Source organism: Salvelinus fontinalis, chromosome 9 (genome assembly GCF_029448725.1).
Source record: "Salvelinus fontinalis isolate EN_2023a chromosome 9, ASM2944872v1, whole genome shotgun sequence".
NCBI lineage: Eukaryota > Metazoa > Chordata > Actinopteri > Salmoniformes > Salmonidae > Salvelinus > Salvelinus fontinalis.
The window spans coordinates 23,705,484-23,726,171 of NC_074673.1; the positions used below are offsets into that span (position 1 = coordinate 23,705,484).

At 41.8% G+C, this 20,688-nt stretch overlaps 1 protein-coding gene across 5 annotated transcripts in view; it reads left to right on the forward strand.

Moving 5' to 3' along the window:
- The window catches only part of LOC129862280 (furin-like), a 269,061-nt gene that overhangs the window by 194,477 nt on the left and 53,896 nt on the right, over positions 1–20,688 (forward strand). For all 5 annotated transcript variants that reach the window (XM_055933770.1, XM_055933773.1, XM_055933772.1 and 2 more), the window contains exons 7-9: positions 7,386–7,474; positions 12,959–13,131; positions 19,838–20,050. In XM_055933770.1, the coding sequence (XP_055789745.1) occupies positions 7,386–7,474; positions 12,959–13,131; positions 19,838–20,050 (475 nt within the window). The remainder of the gene's footprint in view (positions 1–7,385; positions 7,475–12,958; positions 13,132–19,837; positions 20,051–20,688) is intronic.

The window sequence follows — 20,688 nt, forward strand, 5'->3', positions numbered from 1 at the left end:
ATTCACTACACACAGTCTCTAATTATATTAATTGAAATACGAATCCTTTGCACATGAACGGACGCTCATTCGAGGTTAATTGCAATGTATATTTATATTTACGCCCGTATGCCGTTGTTGTCTCTCCGTTGAAAACACTCAATCGTCCTGTAGAGTTCATCAGTCTCTGGTTAACTTTCCCAGAAGTCACAATGTCTTTCGTTGTTGTAGGGGTTTAGAATGGATACTTCAGAGTACCATTCAGAAATGTTCTCATAGAATAGATGCTTCGGCGATTGTCGGTATTCTCGTTCTAGACTTACGTAATTTCTAGCTGCAAACTAGTAATTATACGTCTAAGATTTGCTATTTCTGTAGTGATCAATAGTCTCAGAGTTTAACCATTTCCAGCCGTGTAGCCAAACTACAGCTGTATGGTCTCCGTGCCCCGGCGTTCTCTGACTTCTTAACCATTCGAGACGTCCGGCTTACCGTGTGTCTCTTTGGCATGAAATGCAAATTTCGTCACGGGTGATTTTATACTCTGGAGTAGAAAAGGGCGGTTCCATGACACCAACGTAATGTCTTGGCTCACGTGGGCGTGGCCACTGACTAGTTAATCTTTATATGAATATCCATACTCTCATTTAGAAAGTTAACATCATATTACATCTTTTCACAAATAGTTTCATGTTTAATCACATATGTTTCACAATATTTAGATGTAAACCTGACAGCTGGAAAATGTACACTTTAAGAGATACAGTTATGTGTGTTTCCTGTCCTTCATCAGATCACCAAATGAAACACACTCGACATGACTGTCCCTTAAGTGTCCACAGACCATTTCCACATTCTCAAAAGTAGAAATATTGTTTAGTTCTACCATTTTGGGTATTAGGAGTTTTAAACTAAGATAAGCTTTTTGTTCTGATAGACTCTTTCAATACTGCATGGCAGTATCTACCAGCCCAGGGCACGTCATGACAAGTGCGTGCATGATGCCCAACGGCATGCCAGCAGCAAAGTAGAGCTGAGAGATGTGATGAACCTGCCATCCTTAGATCACCTGTCTCTTTACACAAGACACAGCTCATATAATTGATGAAGGACACAGTAAATAATTAATTCATATCAATATTATCCCATATCTCTCTCTGATGGCCTGCATTCAGAGACTGTCCATCATAGTTTTAGAGAGTACCATGTCCTTCAGGTTTCACATCACATTTGTTTGTAATGAGGCCTGTCTTGAGGTTATTCCAGTTTGTCAATATCTAAAAGATTAGATATATTTGTACTGCATCTCAAAGAAAGCTCTGTCACCACAGAACTGTAGAGATATGAAACAGTACACATTACATATTCATTCCACAACACCAAGTGTTAGCCTGGTGTGTTGGTGGGAGTGAATGCCCTGTTCTTTTTTTTATTGAACCTTTATTTAACTATGCAAGTCAGTTAAGAACAAATTCTTATTTACAATGATGGCTTAGGAACAGTGGGTTAATTGCCTTGTTCTGGGGCAGAACAACAGATTTTTACCTTGTCAGCTCAGGGATTCAATCTAGCAACCTTTACGGTTACTGGCCCAATGCTCTAACCACTAGGCTACCTGACACCCCAGGCTACCTTCTCCATTCTGTTAGAGTGGAGAAGACCCATCTAGCACATAACGTTCTGAGAACGATATGTTTCATAGAGCTTGGTCAGATCGTGTTTATCCTGTGGTTATTTTGCATACAACTTTCCCAAAACTTTCTAGGAATTGTACAGGATAGGTGCTTGGCGTTGGAACATTCTCAGCACATTTAAGGAACTTGACAAAAATCTTTATTTTCTTGATATTTCATTACTTTAATAACCTCTTGAAGCTAGGGGGCAGAGTTTTATGTTTGGAAAAATAACGATCCCAATGTAAGCTCCTTATTTCTCAGGCCCAGATGCTATAATATGCATATAATTGACAGATTAGGATAGAAAACACTCTAAAGTTTCCAAAACTGTCCAAATATTATCTGTGAGTATAACAGAACTGATTTTGTAGGTGAAAACCTGAGGAAATCCAACCCGGAAGTGCCTCTTATTTTGAAAAATCCCTGTTCCATTGCCTGCCTTTCCTCCATTTAAAGGGATATCAACCAGATTCCTTTTCCAATGGCTTCCACAGGGTGTGAACAGTCTTTAGACATAGTTTCAAGCTTTTATTCTGAAAAATGAGCGAGATTTATCTAAACGCGTCAGTGGAGAGCCAGATGTCCTTTGATTAGTTCATGCGCGCAAAAGTTGTAGCTCGACATTTTCTTTATCTCTTTTATTGAATAGTTTACCGTCCGGTTGAAATATTATTAATTATTTATGTCAAAAACAACCTGAGGATTGATTATAAAAAACGTTTGACATATTTCTACGAACTTTACGGATACTATTTGGAATTTTCGTCTGCCCTTCATGACCGCTCAAGCCTGTGGATTTCTGAACATAACGCGCTAAACAAATGGAGGTTTTTGGTTATAAAAATAATCTTTATCGAACAAAAGGAACAATTATTGTGTAACTGGGAGTCTTGTGAGTGCAAACATCCGAAGATCATCAAAAGTAAGCGATTCATTTTATTGCTTTTCTGACTTTTGTGACCAATCTACATTGCTGCTAGCTGTTCGTAATGTTTTGTCTAGTGATCGATAAACTCACAAACGCTTGGATTGCTTTTGCTGTAAAGCATATTTTCAAAATCTGACACGACAGGTGGATTAACAACAAGCTAAGCTATGTTTTGGTATATTGCACTTGTGATTTCATGAAATAAAATATTTTTTGTGTATATTTGTATATAATATTAGTATATAATATTTGTTTTGAATTTGGCGCTCTGCAATTCAGCGGATGTTTACGAAAATGATCCCGTGTGGTTATTTTGCATACAACTTTCCCAAAACTTTCTAGGAATTGTACAGGATAGGTGCTTGGCTTTGGAACATTCTCAGCACATTTAAGGAACTTGACAAAAAAACGTTATTTTCTTGATATTTCATTACTTTAACAGAACATTTCTTTAAAGTTCAAACATGGTTATATTTATTTTAAATTTGGTAATGTTCTAGGGATGTTCTCCAACTGGTTTGACATTGTGAATGTTCTCAAATTGTTCTGAGAACGTTAAGAAACGTTCTTCTGTGGGAATTTCAGTACTTCCAAAGAACATTCCACAAAAGTTCCAATGTGGTTCTATTTAATGTCAGATTTGACTACATTCTAGGAATGTTTTTAAAAAATGGTGTGACTGAAGCGAAGTTCTCAGAATGTTCAGACAGTGTATGGTTGTCTTATGTCAGTTGTTGCCAATATTCTGGGAATATTTTGAGAAATGTTAACATCAATTAGCTTTAAATGAACATCAATTAGTTTCAAATTCTGTTCTCAGAACTTACCATAAAAACCACAAGAAAAATATTGTAACGTTAGGAAAACGTTCGAAGAATGTTATTAAAAAACATATACTGTACAGTGTACTCTGAACAAAAATATAAACGCAACATGTAAAGTCCTGTTCCTATGTTTCATGAGCTGAAATAAAAGACAAAAGCTGAAGAACATTCGCACATCCAGGTACTTTCCACAGGTGCTGGATTTGAAGGCAAACTCACGGAAAACAGACAGGAAAACGCTGCACACTGCTGCTCATGCTCCCAGGTGATATTTATTTACAACAATGTTTCGACCCTTAGGTCTTCATCAGGCATCCATATCCCAGGTGAGGGTGGAAGCTCCAACAATTTTCTCTTCAGAGGAGACTTTTTCAGCACCACCTGTTTTTTTAAACATTCCTAGATATATGTTAGCATAATTAGGAGCCTTAGTGCTCCCCATCGCTGTCTTTTTGTTCTGGAGGAAAATAGTTGGAGGTTAGTACCAGTTCAGCCAAGTCCACAATACAATTGGTGCTGGGAAGAGCATTAGGTGGACGTTCATTGAGGTAGAACTTGAGGGTCTCAAGGCCGCCCTGATGGGGGATGTTAGTATATAGACTGGTAACATTTGAGATTGACCGAGTTTTTTGGTAATCGGGTTGTTTTCATCCACTTCCACTTATTAAAAGCCTCCCTATAAGTCAATTCAGTCACATCAGAAGAATTAGCAGCTCTGATGCTTCTTATCAGTAACAGACCATGGACCTCACACAAAGGTTTAAGGAAAGGGGGTACAAAGACAATTGGGTAAACATGCCAACACAGTTGGAAAGTCTTCAACTAAAAGTCAAAGAAAAAGCAGAACATGTCCCATCATGCTTCACCCAATACTCACCATTGGGGAAAGCATTTAAGGACATTATCAGGAAGCACTGGTACATTATTGATATTATTATTGAAACCCATTTTTAAATATCCCCCACGTATGTTATTTTTTGGGGGGACAAGGTTCAGGAGGGTAATTACAAATGTGGCCAATTTACCCACCACCGCACAGGACAAAGATTTAAGATCAAGTGCCTGATTACCTGCATGTCCACCAATGTTATTTACATGTTGAATTGTCCTTATGGTCTGTCTTACGTAGGGAAAATCCATGGAATCCTTAAGACACGGATCAGTGAGCACCACAGCAATATACGGACAGGTGAGACAAAAAAAATCAGGTTGCTGCTCATTTTGTACAAGCTGGACATCCTATTAGTACTCTGAGATAAATTGGAATAGAAATGGTCAAGATGTCATGCAGGGGAGGGAACACTGAGAGGAAACTTCTTCAAAGGGAATCTGTCTGATCTACAGCCTCAACACAAACTACACTCCCAACGTGAGGCCCGTAGAGGATATAAACAACGAATAGTTTAGCCGTCCTGGAGCCTGATCTTCCTGCACCTTCGTCGCTGGGGGGGCCTGTGTCTGCGGCCGCAGTGCCTACAACTACGAATTTGAAGTCAACGTTGACAACCTTCCCTCCCTGCTCTGGTTCGAGCGGGGCTTCTCCATCTGTCGGAGGCCTGCCACAGGTGCTGGGAGCAATGGGCTCAAGTTATCCTGCCTCTCACCCATCCATAAAGAGTTCTCCGAATCTTGAGAAGCGTGAGAGTGTGCAGATTTCCTCGCCCTTCTCGCCAACCATGATTCTGGGCAGCTCCATGGTAAGAAATGTGACCGTTCCTGGTGCAAAAACAATGTCTTATCCCGGAGCTCGAGTAAATGACATTACTCAACTGCTCCCGAATGCACTACATCAGGACATGGAAATCGATTCTATCGTAGTCCATGTGGGTTTTAATTACATTATGAAGGGCAGTTTTGAAAAGTTGAAACTGGATTTTAAAGAGTTGATTGACTCTCTGCTAACCACTAACAAAAGACCCAACATATCTGGCCCTCTGCCATCTCTGAATCGCGGGATTGAACGCTTTAGCAGGATTCTTTCTCTTCACAACGGGCTATGTGATTATTGCAGCTCAATAGGTGTAACTTTTGTTGACGATTTCAATACCTTTTGAAAACAAAACACGTTTTATAAGGAGGATGGGATCCACCCAAATCATTTGGGATCCTGGATCCTTTCACAGCACTATAAGGCTGCATTGAGACAATGACTTATCAATGACCCAAGCCCAGCTCAGTTAATCCCTACCATTGTGCCGCTGAGTTGTCATAATGCTTCAGAAAATGTACATTACACCAGGTGTGTTGGTAGACACAAAATAAGTAACCTAATTAACTGCCCTGAATGCCTCTACTGATTCTACAGATATTGTATGCAGTAATTCTGTGCCTATGAACCAGAGTTATACTGTTAGCACTGAGCCGGTGGGCCCTAAGAGCAAGTCCACTGTGAGCAGCTCACTCTGCTCTAACATAAAGAACATGAGCACATCTACTGCTGCTACGTTTCCCAGTAAAGCAATGAAAGCAAGTAAGCATCCCAGAAGAAAAGTTGTGCACAAATTGGTTTACATCCCTATTAGTGAGCATTTTATTCTTTATAGTCCATCCACCTGACAAGTGTGGAATATCAAGAAGCTAATTAACAACACAATACCACAGATGTCTCAAGTTTTGAAGGAGCGTGCAATTTGCATGCTGACTGTAGGAATATCCACCAGAGCTGTTGCCAGAGAATTGAATGTTCATTTGTCTACCATAAACTGTGTTTAGGAGTATTTCAGTCTGTAATAAAGTCCTATTGCAGGGGAAAACTAATTCTGATTGGCTGGGCCTGGCTCCCCAGTGAGTGGGGTGGGCCTAGTGGGTGGGCCTATGCCTTCCCATGCCCCTGCCCAGTCATGTGAAATCCATAGCTTAACTTCAAGAGGTTAAGGCCTAATTCATTTATTTCAATTGACTAATTTCTTTATATGAACTGTAACTCAGAAAAACCTTTGAAATTGTTACATGTTGCGTTTATATTTTTATTCAGTATACATTCCGTTCTAAGAACATGAAGAAAACGTTCCATAAAAAAACACAAGAAAACTTTAGTAATGTTCAGAAAATGTCCCAAGAATGTTATTTAAAAACATATAGCATCAACAGAACTCTCTCTATCCTCTATCTTGTTAAGTGTGTTCAGGTGTGTCTCTTAATGAGTGCTTGTTTCCTTTGAAATGGGGTCTGTTTGAATAGACTGTAATGAACTGTTTTGTATGCGTAAAAAAACATTGCAAGTTAGCTCCAGCCTGGTGGCGCATCCCTAATTCCATGGATAAGAACAAACAATCATAAGTTCAAATCTCACTGATGCCGTGTCACAATAAAAAAAAACTGTTTGCATCATTAATGCCTAAGCAAATACATTTCAATGTGTCTTACTGTATCTGTGCTTGGAGTTGAAAAAAAGTTAAATAAGCTAGCAGTGTTATTAAAAGTCTAATTGAAACATTCAATAAGGTATAATTTTTACTTCTGTTATCAGAACCAATGTGTCACCAAAAACATACTTCCAAGGTTCCAAATGTGCTAGCTGGGGACCTTGTAGAGAACTCTTGTCCTTCTACCCAGATTCATGTTATTCATTCCTATTCTCTGTGCAAAGGGGAATTGGTGGTTATAGACAAATTGGACACAAGGTCTTGGTAGAGAATGTATTCATGGTCTTTTTCCCTTCCTTTCTGTCCAGTGGGGAATGTTTGCCTGTAATTGCTTATTATAGGTCCTTCAGCAGCATTGGCCCTCCATGTGTTTTTTGTCTATTCGTGGTGTGCTGCTGTGTATTTTTAGCAGTCGTTCTGGGAGATATTGTTTTTGAAGAGCCCTGCACTGTTCAGGGTAGTTGAGATGAGAGGAGTGTTTTTGGTCATGAATCCTAACTGCTCTCTTCTCTCTCTCTCTTTTTGTCTGTCTCTCTTTCACTTCCACTCTCTCTCTCCGTGTCTCTCTCTTTCTCTGTGTCTCTCTCTTTTTCTGTATGTCTCGCTCATCTAGACATGGAACACGGTGTGCTGGGGAGGTTGCTGCAGCCGCCAACAACAACGTATGTGGGGTGGGAGTGGCATACAACACCAAAATTGGAGGTGAGTGAGGCATGCTGGAATTGAAGGAGGCTTTGCCAATGGCCAACAATGAATGGTTGTCTTGGGTCTACTGTCAGTTGAACCGGAGTCATGTTCAGTAGAACATGACTTGCTATCTGTCACTTCTGAATATTTACCAACTTTTGTCTCTCATCTTTCGTCAAAGACAAGTACTCTAATCAGTCTAATGGATTCTTTCAAGCCACTTTCTGGCCCTTACCAACTTGTGTCACTAAGCACTCTGTCAAAGACAAGCAGCCAGCCAACAAGACTCAGTGGAGCCCTGAGAGCAGTCCCCAGCAGTCCCCTCCACAGATGTTAGCCATAACTCTCCTACTCCTAGTCTTCATTAGCATGCATCTCCTGCTCTAACAGCTCATTGGCTCCTGCTCCACACATATATTATTCCTCTGACAATCTGCCCATGTCCCAGGATTACACAATTGTTAATAAACAACACAGTTTGCTGTGTGCCTTGTTCCCCATCGGGTGTGTGTCTCCACACACACACCCACACACACCAACACTCATCTCCCATGGCTCACAGCTTTTAGAAAGTGTGTGCGTCTGCAGGGCCTGGTTGTCTAGACTAGAGTGTGTATTTGTCTTTTTGTGGTTTATCATCAGTTTCAGTGATGCAGCAGATAACCTGGGGTTAGTTAGTCAAGTACAGTAGTAGGCTTATTTTACGATGGCTAATTTCTTGCGTTCTGCTCCCATTACTGTTCAGAGCACTGTTCTGAGGCGGCCCACATCAAAGCTGCAGACAGGGCCAGTTCAGGTACTATGATAAAAGATGGGCCGGTTTGTTTCTCTCAGGTCACAGACGCTGTTGGAGGCACCATTAACTCTCCCACACTCATTCGTCAGAAGGAATGTTGTGTTGTTTTTGTGTTTTTTGTGAGTTGTCTGTCTGTTGTCTTACCGGGTGGTTTCTTGAAGGAGAAGGTCTTGACTCTTGTTATAATGGCCAAAGTGTGTATGTGTGTGTGTGTGTGTGTGTGTGTGTGTGTGTGTGTGTGTGTGTGTGTGTGTGTGTGTGTGTGTGTGTGTGTGTGTGTGTGTGTGTGTGTGTGTGTGTGTGTGTGTGTGTGTGTGTGTGTGTGTGTGTGTGTGTGTGTGTGTGTGTGTGTGTGTGTGTGTGTGTGTGTGTAAGAGAACAATTGCTCATCACGTCTGGCAGTGTGACAGGCTCATAAGCCCTTTGTCTCCCCAGTCAGTCTGTGTTTGTCAGTATGACAGCCAGACACACAAGGCTTTGTTTCCCAACTGCATCATGTTTATAACTCCTAGGGAGTGAATGTTGTTTACAATAAGGGTTACATGGAGAAAATCTGATCTCTCTGAAATGAAAATGGATGACCCTCCTTTCAGCAAAATATGTTTGACCTAAACCCTCCCTGAACACTTGAAAACAAACAAGTGACCCTCCCCTATACCCAAAATAATAATTAAAACAAAGTGGATAGCAGTTTACCCTCACTTTTTGGACAGACCAGAGCCTTAGAAATGCAGTTTTAGAAAGTGTTCTTCGTCCTGTAAGTATTACATGGCAAAGCAGGAATGTTGATAGCGCACAGGGCTGCGGGCCAGAAGGTTGTGGGTTCGCAGACCACCGTGGACAAGAGTCGGGTGGAAAGATCTCCTGTATAGTAAAAGCATAAAATTAATCTATCATCGTATTTGCAGGTCCGATGAAAAAATAGCCTTTATAAAAATGTCATGCAATTTTACGTAATTTTACATATTAGTGGAATCTTTTTTTTATATCACACAAATTACCAAAATTACAGGCTAAGAATGAACAGCGAGATAGGAGAATGTGTTAATCTCATATTTCTCCAATGCCAAATCCGTGTGTCTTGTTTGCAACAAAACTGTGTCTGTTTGCAAATAATTCAATCTGAGACGTCATTTCCACCCATGACAGAGTAGGCCTACCAACACAGAAACATTTAAGCATTAACTGCTGGCTACTCTTCTTCCGTGGCTTCACCCAATGAGAGAAAGTTACAAGTGATTCCCTAAAGCTGTCTGGGTTTAAACATCTTCTATTTTTGCAGAAAGTGAATAGCTTAATCAATTGATAGTGACAGAATTAGATTACGTCCCAAGCAAAGTAAGCCTCTGAATGTCAAAGAAACGAAACAATGATATACCCATATGCATTGGAGTCACGTCTTTCCTGGGTATTTTGCAGCTTGTTTCTAGCATAAAGCATTGTGGACCAGCGTTGTTATATATCACTTTATATAATCGGATTTGTTCAATTTTAAGAAGGACATTCAACAAGCACAGCACTTACACAAATTACTGATGATTGGCTGAGAGAAATTTTCTTCAAAATCTGAAGCTAACAAGGGGTAGGCCTGAGCTTTTTGCCATTTTCTTTAATAAAAGGTAGGCCTATGGCATACCCTCTCAAACCACCCTCAATTTGAGTCCTGGTTTTAACTTAACAGCCCTTCACTGACACAGGCATAGGCTTTTTAAAGAGTGCATGGTGGGTGGTTGAATTGACCCAAAAAATCTATGTATATGTAACAGTATAACTTTAGTACGTCCCCTCGCCCCGACCCGGGCGCCCTCTGCACACATCAACAACTGACACCCACGAAGCGTCGTTACCCATCGCTCCACAAAAGCAAGGTGAGCAAGGTGCAACACTACTTGTAGGTTTCAGAGCAAGTGACGTAACTGATTGAAACGCTAGTAGCGCGTACCCGCTAACTAGCTAGCCATTTCACATCCGTTACACTCACCCCCCTTTCAACCTCCTCCTTTTCCGCAGCAACCAGTGATCCGGGTCAACAGCATCAATGTAACAGTATAACTTTAAACCGTCCCCTCGCCCCGACACGGGCGCGAACCAGGGACCCTCTGCACACATCAACAACGATCGCCCACGAAGCATCGTTACCCATCGCTCCACAAAGGCCACGGCACCAATGTAACAGTATAACTTTAAACCGTCCTCTCGCCCCGACACGGGCGCAAACCAGGGACCCTCTGCACACATCAACAACAGTCACCCACAAAGCGTCGTTACGCATCGCTCCACAAAAGCCGCGGCCCTTGCAGAGCAAGGGGCAACACTACTAATAGGTTTCAGAGCAAGTGACGTAACTGATTGAAACGCTACTAGCGCGTACCAGCTAACTAGCTAGCCATTTCACATCCGTTACATATATAGCAGCCTGTGACCTAATTTTGTCTGTCAAACAGGTAGGCCTACCTCTTATTTCTTAAAGAGGAAGAAATAGTCTCCACGACAAAGCCCTCTTGTTCTTAATGAAGTCTAACTAAAATGAAGACGGTTTAAATTAATTATGCCTACTCGGATTTGCCTACTTTCAGCACCATGAGCTGTCCATTACCGATTGATTGTGCCGTGGCGGCTGCTTCAAGGTTCAGCACCACAAAGTAAGTTACTCGAATCTGGCTAATTGTGAGGTCAATAACTGTGATAAATACATCATGGGCAAGAATTATATTATTTTTATAAAAATCTATGATATGGTCCCCCCTTTTTTTCCCCCCCTTTGATGTTGGGCGATAAGGCCTGGCTCGCAGTCGGTGTTCCAATTCATTCCAAAGGTGTTCGATGAGGTTGAGGTCAGGAATATGTGCTCGCCAGTAGAGTTCTTCCACAAACCATTTCTGTATGGACATCACTTTGTGCACGGGACCTCACTTTGTGCACAGGGGCATTGTCATTATGAAACAGGAAAGAGCCTTCTGCAAACTGTTGCCACAAAGTTGGAAGCACAGAATCGTTAAGATTTCCCTTCAATGGAACTAAGGGGTCTTGCACAAACTATGAAAAACAGCCCCAGACCATTATTCCTCCTCCACCAAACTTTACGTTGGCACTATGCATTGGGGCAGGTATCATTCTCCTGCTATCTGTCAAACCCAGATTTGTCCATCGGACTGCCAGATGGTGAAGCGTGATTCATCACTCCAGAGAACGCGTTTCCACTGCTCCAGAGTCCAATGGTGGCAAGCTTTACACCCCTCCAGCCGACGATTGTCGGAGATCTTAGGCTTGTGTGCGGCTGCTCGGTCATGGAAACCCATTTTATGGAGCTCCAGACGAACAGTTATTGTGCTGAATTTGCTTCCAGAGGCAGTTTGGAACCCGGTAGTGAGTGTTGAAACCAAGGACAGACGATTTTTACACGCTATGCGCTTCAGCACTTGGTGGTCCTGATCTGTGAGCTTGTGTGGCCTACCACTTCGGGGCTGAGCCATTGTTGCTCGTAGACATTTCCACTTCACAATAACAGCACTTACAGTTGACCGGGGCAGCTCTAGCAGGGCAGAAATTTGACCAAACTGACTTGCTGGAAAGGTGGCATCCTATGATGGTGACACGTTGAAAGTCACTGAGCTCTTCAGTAAGGCCATTCTACTGCCAATGTTTGTCTATGGAGATTGCATGCTATGTGCTCGATTTTATACATGTGTCAGCAATGGGTGTGGCTGAAACAGCCGAATCCATTCATTTGAAGGGTGTCCACATACTTTTGTATATATAGTGTTTCAAAGTTGGCCTCCGGTCCTCTTTCTCATCTTCATGCTCTCCTTCTCAAACTGAACAGAACATAGCCTATTGGCTTGTCTGTGCTTAAGATTTTGGACTAGGCCTAATCAAAAATAATTTTCGGAAGAAACCTTTGACTCTCCTCCTGAACTGCCACCGTAGCCCTACACAGCACAGCAAAACATCTTTGATCAGCAAGAGCAGAGGAGGCCGGGGCTCAGGGTTGGCATATCCATTGCAGTGTGTAATGCAGCCTAGTTTTATTTACACCATCCCAGCAGCTATTTTAGAAATATAATTTTGCTCTGTGCTTCTCTGAGCATGCACTTCGTAGGCTATAGTCAATAGGCTATGGATCATTTTATAGAGACCACATTAAATAGCCTATAGGCGCAATTGATATTGCGTGCCCAGCGGTGAATCAGAGATGAGGGGCGGCATCAGGCACACATCGATATATAGCCTAATAAACAACTAATTCTAAAACACTGAGAAATATTGACACGACATGACCCTCCCCTGGACTAGATTTAAAAAATACTAAACTCTCCCCTTGACTGAAATTGAACAATCATAACCCTCCCACATTTTCCTCCAGGTAACCATTCTGTACATTTTGATCCGTTCCCTGCTACTTCTCCTCTCATGATGTCTCTCTCTCTGTCACCTTCACCTTTTTCTCCCTTTCTGTCTCACCCTGCCTGTATTATTTAGTTTATTTCCCCTCTGATTTCACCCCCCACTCTTTCTATCTCTCCATCTGTGTGTGTGTGTGTGTGTGTGTGTGTGTGTGTGTGTGTGTGTGTGTGTGTGTGTGTGTGTGTGTGTGTGTGTGTGTGTGTGTGTGTGTGTGTGTGTGTGTGTGTGTGTGTGTGTGTGTGTGTGTGTGTGTGTGTGTGTGTGTGTGTGTGTGTGTGCGTGCGCGCGTGGGTGTTCAGGTGTGCGTATGCTGGACGGGGAGGTGACAGACATGGTGGAGGCCCACTCCCTCAGCCTGAACTCACAGCACATCCACATCTACAGCGCCAGCTGGGGCCCAGAGGATGATGGGAAGACGGTAGATGGCCCCGCCAAGCTAGCCAAGGAGGCCTTCCTCCGAGGAGTCACTGAGGTCAGTCATTACTGGAGCAAACATGGTTCATGATACATACCTACCAGATGTTGTTTCAAAGAAGCACACATAGAAAGGATAGGATAGGATCAACTGTATTTTCCCAGAGGGGAAACTAGTCTTGGACTCACCATACTGCTGTATCAAATTCTACGTTATACACACATACTCACAAATTATCTTAGAAGATGATTAAGTTTTCTATTATGATATCCAGTATAAAGTGTTTCTAAAGTAAAACTCTGACAAGTGATGCAACCGCCATACTTGATCTAGAGCGTGTTCTGGCCTGGAGCACCAGCAGGAATTACTGTCATGTCACGCCAGAACTGTAACTATCTTATTTGATGGGTTTAATGAGAGTCTATGTTATTGGCTTAGCAGAGAGCACGCTGTACACCTGACATGATAGTCACACCTGGTACTCCAGGCCAGAACACCCAATACAATATTCATGTCATACACATCATACACATCTCGTAGAATCACATACAATCCCCTCGCCTAGTTTCTTCCCCTGCCCTCTGAGTCCGAGCAGGCTCATTGGGTTTGATGGAGTGAGCCCCAGATGGATTGGACAAATCATCTGAGGTTAACGAGACCATTCCTCATGTGTCAGCATGGGACATTAACAGAAACCCATTAATACAATGGTGGAATGACAAATGGGAGAGAAGAAATGGGAGAGAAATTGCTGACGCATAGTCGGATTTAGACAGGAGGGGAATAGAGCAGGGGTTCTCAAAGTGGGGTCCGTGGCCAGAAATCAAAATATATAACAAATCTTTAATGAATATTACTAACAACAACATATTAACACATTTTGGCCAAGGGATCTGTGGAATAACTTTAGAGGTTGTAAAACAATACAATGTAATATTATTAATCTACAATTTATGTTCTTAACTCTGGGCAACATGGGTCTGGGATGCTCACAGGAATATTGGTATTCACAGTAGTCTACCAATTATAAATATTTCAACTCAATAATTCTTGTATTCCCCATTTTTTTTAACCTCTACCGCTTCTCTCTCCCGGATCCGGGATCCTCCTCGTCAAAAAAGCTGACTAGCATAGCCTAGCCTAACGCGACAGGGATATCATATAATATAATTTCATGAAATCACAAGTCCAATACAGCAAATGAAAGATAAACATCTTGTGAATCCAGCCATCATTTCCGATTTTTAAAATGTTTTACAGCGAAAACACAATATATATTTATATTAGCTCACCACAATAGCCAAACACACAACGCCATGTTTTCACCATGTTTCCACCTCATAAGGAGCTTTCACAAAACCCACAAATAGAGATAAAATGAATCACTAACCTTTGAAAACTTCATCAGATGACAGTCTTATAACATCATGTTATACAATACATTTATGTTTTGTTCGAAAATGTGCATATTTAGAGATATAAATCGTAGTTTTACATTGCAGCCACCATCACAAATAGCACCGAAACAGCCAGAATAATTACAGAGAGCAACTTGAAATACATAAATACTCATCATAAAACATTTATGGAAAATACATGTTGTACAGCAAATGAAAGATAAACATCTTGTGAATCCAGCCAATATTTCCGATTTTTTTAAGTGTTTTACAGCAAAAACACAATATATATTTATATTAGCTCACCACAATAGCCAAACACACAACGCCATTTATTCACCGGCAAAATAGCTTTCACAAAACCCACAAATAGAGACAAAATTAATCACTAAACTTTGGACAACTTCATCAGATGACAGTCTTATAACATCATGTTATACAATATACTTATGTTTTGTTCGAAAATGTGCATATTTAGAGGTACAAATCATGGTTTCACATTGTGAATACGTAGCCACAATGCACCAAATTGTCTGGAGATATTTGGACAGTCACCTAATCTAACCAAAAAACTCATCATAAACTTTACTAAAAAATACATGTTGTACAGCAAATGAAAGATACACTGGTTCTTAATGCAACCGCTGTGTTAGATTTTTTTAAATAACTTTAGTACAACATACAGCATGCAATATTGTGAGACAGCGCCCTACAATTCTCCGCCTTGTTGGAGCCAACATATTCCACAAAAATACGAAATAACATCATAAATATTTTCTTACCTTTGTTGATCTTCCATCAGAATGTTGTGCAAGGAGTCCTAGTTCCAGAATAAATCGTTGTTTTGTTTTAGAATGTCCATTTCTTCTGTCGAATTAGCAACTTTGGCTAGCCATGTGGAGGGCACATGTCCAAGAAATCTTTGCGCCTGGAACGAAAAATTCCAAAATTCCCAATAAACGTTGAATAAACTGGTCAAACTTGGTTGAAAATCCTACTTTATGATGTTCTTCTCATATTTTATTTATTTATTTATTTATTTTACCGTTATTTTACCAGGTAAGTTGACTGAGAACACGTTCTCATTTGCAGCAACGACCTGGGGAATAGTTACAGGGGAGAGGAGGGGGATGAATGAGCCAATTGTAAACTGGGGATTATTAGGTGACCGTGATGGTTTGAGGTCCAGATTGGGAATTTAGCCAGGACACCGGGGTTAACACCCCTACTCTTACGATAAGTGCCATGGGATCTTTAATGACCTCAGAGAGTCAGGACACCCGTTTAACGTCCCATCCGAAAGACGGCACCCTACACAGGGCAGTGTCCCCAATCACTGCTCTGGGGCATTGGGGTATTTTTTTAGACCAGAGGAAAGAGTGCCTCCTACTGGCCCTCCAACACCACTTCCAGCAGCATCTGGTCTCCCATCCAGGCACTGACCAGGACCAACCCTGCTTAGCTTCAGAAGCAAGCCAGTAGTGGTATGCAGAGTGGTATGCTGCTGGCAATGTGTATCCAATAAAATCAGAGCCGGAGCATTTCGTCGTGTATACCTAACGCTTTTCAGAAGACAATGTCAGGTTCCCTGGTGCGCAGTTGAATACTGACAAAAGAGCGGACCTGTCACTCCAAAAGCTCTCATTCGGTCTTACATCAAGCTAGACACCCCATTCAACATTCTACTGCCTGTTGACATCTAGTGGAAGACGTATGAAGTGCATACAGATCCATAAATATAAGCCAGTTGAATAGGCAGGCCCTGACACAGAGCCCCATTTTCAGAATTTTCACTTCCTGTTTGGAAGTTTGCTGCCAAATGAGTTCTGTTTTACTCACAGATATAATTCAAACAGTTTTAGAAACTTCAGAGTGTTTATCCAATAGTAATAATAATATGCATATTGTATGATCTAGAACAGAGTACGAGGCCGTTTAATTTGGGCACAATTTTTTCCCAAAGTGAAAACAGCGCCCCCTATTAAGAAGAAGTTTTAATGCAGTGTAATTTAAGCTTTCTTTCTACCTCATGGCAAAATGTGTGGAATTGCAGGAAATTAGCTTGAAGACTGCAAAATGATCCTTCCAGGGCCTGAGACTTGGTTCGTCCGGCCATGCACTTGCCAAAGTTATAGAAGAACTCCTTGTATGCTATTTTTATCTCACTCAAGTTGTGTTCTGATTATGCAGGGGTCCCTGATGAATTTGCTATCACAAAAAGGGTTCCCGGTCCCAAAAGGTTTGAGAACCCCTGGAATAGCGAATAGCCATCTTTGTAAAAATGTGGGAGAGGGAGTTTTAATGGAAGACATATGATTCATATAGCATAAATCTCATATCTAACACTAGTTTAATGGCAGGTTGACGCTTATTGTTATGAGTCTTAGATTGGCCAGCTGCAAAGCCATACTTTGCTATATTGTAAAAATTCATGGGGAAAAAATGTACTTTTTGTTGCTAATTTGAAGTTATGGTTAGACATTAGGGTTAGCAGTGTGGTTAAGGTCAGGTTTTGAATTTGTGGTTGTGCCAGCTAGTGACCACTCTGCAGAGCTGCCTCCAGTACAATTTTATGAAAAACGCTAACATACAGGATAATAGAGTGATGGAAAGACAATAAATGCCTACAGCAAAACAGGACATTATTAGTTTTACTGAAAGAATTCCCGGAAAGATTAGGAATACCTGTTGATTTATTCCTTAAGAAAACAAGCAATGCATCAGTGGTGAGAATAAAATAGGGATTGTGAGGGCTGTTGGCCTTTTAAATGCCCATCCAGCGGTGAGCAGGACAGTCCCACGGAGTCATGCTGGGCCAAACCCTCCACAGAGGACAGGGATTAGGAAATAACATTCTCACAGCACTACTTTAAATCCATAAAGACTGTGGCTGCGTTCCCTAAGCAGTGTCGTGTGTGTGTGTGTGCATGTGCTTGTGTGAGATATGATTTGTTTTGTTCATGTCGCTGGCACTCCCACCCCACCTCCACTGCTTCTCATCTCAGTCTCAGCTGGAATTGAGGCACAATGCAGTGTGAGGTAGAGTGTGTGCCTATCTAGCCCCTCTATCCCTCCCTTCATCTCGCTCTCTCCCCTGCTCTTTTATGCAACCTTTTTCACATTTTCAATCAATCCCTCTATTTCTCCATATCTGTCCAACTGTGCCACTCTGCTCATATCCTTTTCATTATTGAATGTTGTCTTTCTCCACTTCATTTTCTCTCTATCTATCTCCCTTCTCTCTCCCTCTCCCTCCAAATGATATCTTCTCCTCAGTATACCTCCTCTCATATTTGGTTATGAAAAGAAAAAAAGCTTCAAAGTGTATCTTTATTGAGATATGCTTACCGCCTGTTGTGATGGAAAGGCCCAATTAATCTGTTTCATTTAGTTGTGACTAATGGTATCTTTATGGAGATGAAAGATGGAGAAGAGGTGGATATAAGTGTATTCAGTAGATAATATTATACTGTATCATGATGCTGCTCCTCCCAGTACAATGATGCCCTCGTGTATCTGTCTAACAAATCACAGTCAACTAACTGTATATTCAGTAATAAAGTGATTATTTTTATTAACTGGCTTTTCCACAGCAGTAAATAGCCTGCCATTGTTTATGAATTACAGTGCATTCGGAAAGTATTCAGGCCCCTAGACTTTTTCCACATTTTATTTCATTTCAGCCTTATTCTAAAATTGATTAAATTACACACAATACCCTACAATGACAAATAAAAAACAGAATTACCTTAGGTAGCGGCAGGTAGCCTGCGTTGGACTAGTAACCGAAAGGTTGCAAGATCAAATCCCCGGGCTGACAAGGTAAAAATCTGTCGTTCTGCTCGTGAACAAGGCAGTTAACCCACTGTTCCTAGGCCGTCATTGAAAATAAGAATTTGTTCTTAGCTGACTTGCCTAGTAAAATAAATACAACTTACATATGTATTCATTAGCAAAAACCAAGCCATGTGGTTGAAGGAATTATCTGTAGAGCTCCGAGACAGGATTGTGTCGAGGCAGAGATCTGGGGATGGGTACTAAAACATTCTTCAGCATTGAAGGTACCCAAAAACACAGTTGCTTCATCATGCTTGAAGTTTGGAACCACCAAGACTCTTCCTAGAGCCCGGCCAAACTGAGCAAACGGGGGAGAAGGGCCTTGGTCAGGGGGGTGACCAAGACCCCGATGGTCACTGACAGAGCTCCAGAGTTCCTCTGTGGAGATGGGAGAACCTTCCAGAAGGACACCCATCTCCAGCACTCCACCAATCAGTCCACTCCTCAGTAAAAAGCACATGACAAGCGTCACATCTGAAGGAAACCTGACACCATCCCTACGGTGAAGCATCGTGGTGGCAGCATCATGCTGTGGGGATTTTTTTCAGCGGCAGAGACTGTGAGACTAGTCAGGATCGAGGGAAAGATGAATGGAGCAAAGTACAGAGAGATCCTTGATGAAAACCTGCTCCAGAGCACTCAGGACCTCAGACTGGGGCGAAGGTTCACCTTCCAACAGGACAGCACACAAGACAACGCAGGAGTGGCTTCGGGACAAGTCTCTGGATATCCTTGAGCCAGCCAGAGCCAGGACTTGAACCAGATCCAAAATCTCTGGAGAGACCTGTAAATAGCTGTGCAGCGAAGCTCCCTATCCAACCTGACAGAGCTTGAGAGGATCTGGAGAGAAGAATGGGAGAAACTCCCCAAATACAGGTGTGCCAAGCTTGTAGCGTCATACCCAAGAAGACTCGAGACTGTAATCACTGCCAAAGGTACTTCAACAAAGTACTGAGTAAAGGGTCTGAATTCCTATGTAAATGTGATATTTCAGTTTTACATTTTTTTATACATTTGCAAAATTAAAAAAAAAAAAAAAAGTTTTTGCCTTGTCGTTATGTAGTATTGTGTGTAGATTGATGGGAGGGGACAATTTAATACATTTTAGAGTAATGCTGTAATGTCACAAAATTTTGAAAAAGTCAAGGGGTCTTAATACTTTCCAAATGCACTGTATGCCAGCAGCAGTACAGTGTTTGTCAGCAGAAATACAATAACATACAGTATCATAGGGAGGGAAGGGATGTCAAGGCTTTTACGGAATGGGGGAAAAGATTCTTGTCTGGTGCAATATTTCATACTATCAGTCTCAAACGGAAACTCACACAAATGCATCCACGCATGCACACACACACACAAAAACTCCATCTCTATTCATCTCTCCACATACACACACTTGAATGTGTGGGTGTGCTATCTATGCCTGTGTGTACTGTATGTTTGTCTAAATATGTGTATGTGTGTTATCTGTTCTTGTGTGTGTTCTAGAAGCCTGTTTGTCACCCTTGCCTATATGTGTACATTTCCAGGGCCGAGGCGGGCTGGGCTCCATCTTTGTGTGGGCATCGGGGAATGGTGGTCGTGAGAAGGACAGCTGTAACTGTGATGGTTACACCAACAGCATCTACACCCTATCCATCAGCAGCACCACCCAGTATGGCATGGTACCCTGGTACAGCGAGGCCTGCTCCTCCACCCTCGCCACCACCTTCAGCTCTGGAAACCCCAACGAGAAACAGATAGTGAGTAATAATAATAACAATTTGATGGGTGCTTTGCATATCCGAACTCCTCCTGAGACACCCCGATAAACACACACACACACACACAGACCTACCTTCACCATGTTCTTCAGCTGTCACGCTCGTCGTAATAAGTAGACCAAGGCGCAGCGTGCGTAGAGTTCCACATAATTTTTATAAACCGAAACTCACTGAACAAAAACAACAGACAACCAAACCAAACCAAACCAGACCAGACCAAACCAGACCAAACCAGACCAAACCAAACCAGACCAAACCAGACCAAACCAGACACTACTGTTCTGCACTCAGGCAACTAAATGTAGACAAGATCCCACAAACACAAATGAGGAAATGGCTACCTAAATATGATCCCCAATCAGAGACAACGATAAACAGCTGTCTCTGATTGGGAACCATATCAGTCCAACGTAGACATACAAAAAACCTAGATGACCCACCTTAGTCACTATCACGCCCCAACCAACATAGAGAATAAACAGCTTACTATGGTCAGGACGTGACATCAGCTTTGGCAGCCACAACAAGAAACAGATAGTAAGTACCACTGATACACACACACACATACACACTCCCACCTTCACACCTACACTCGTCACATATTTTCAGCTCCGGAA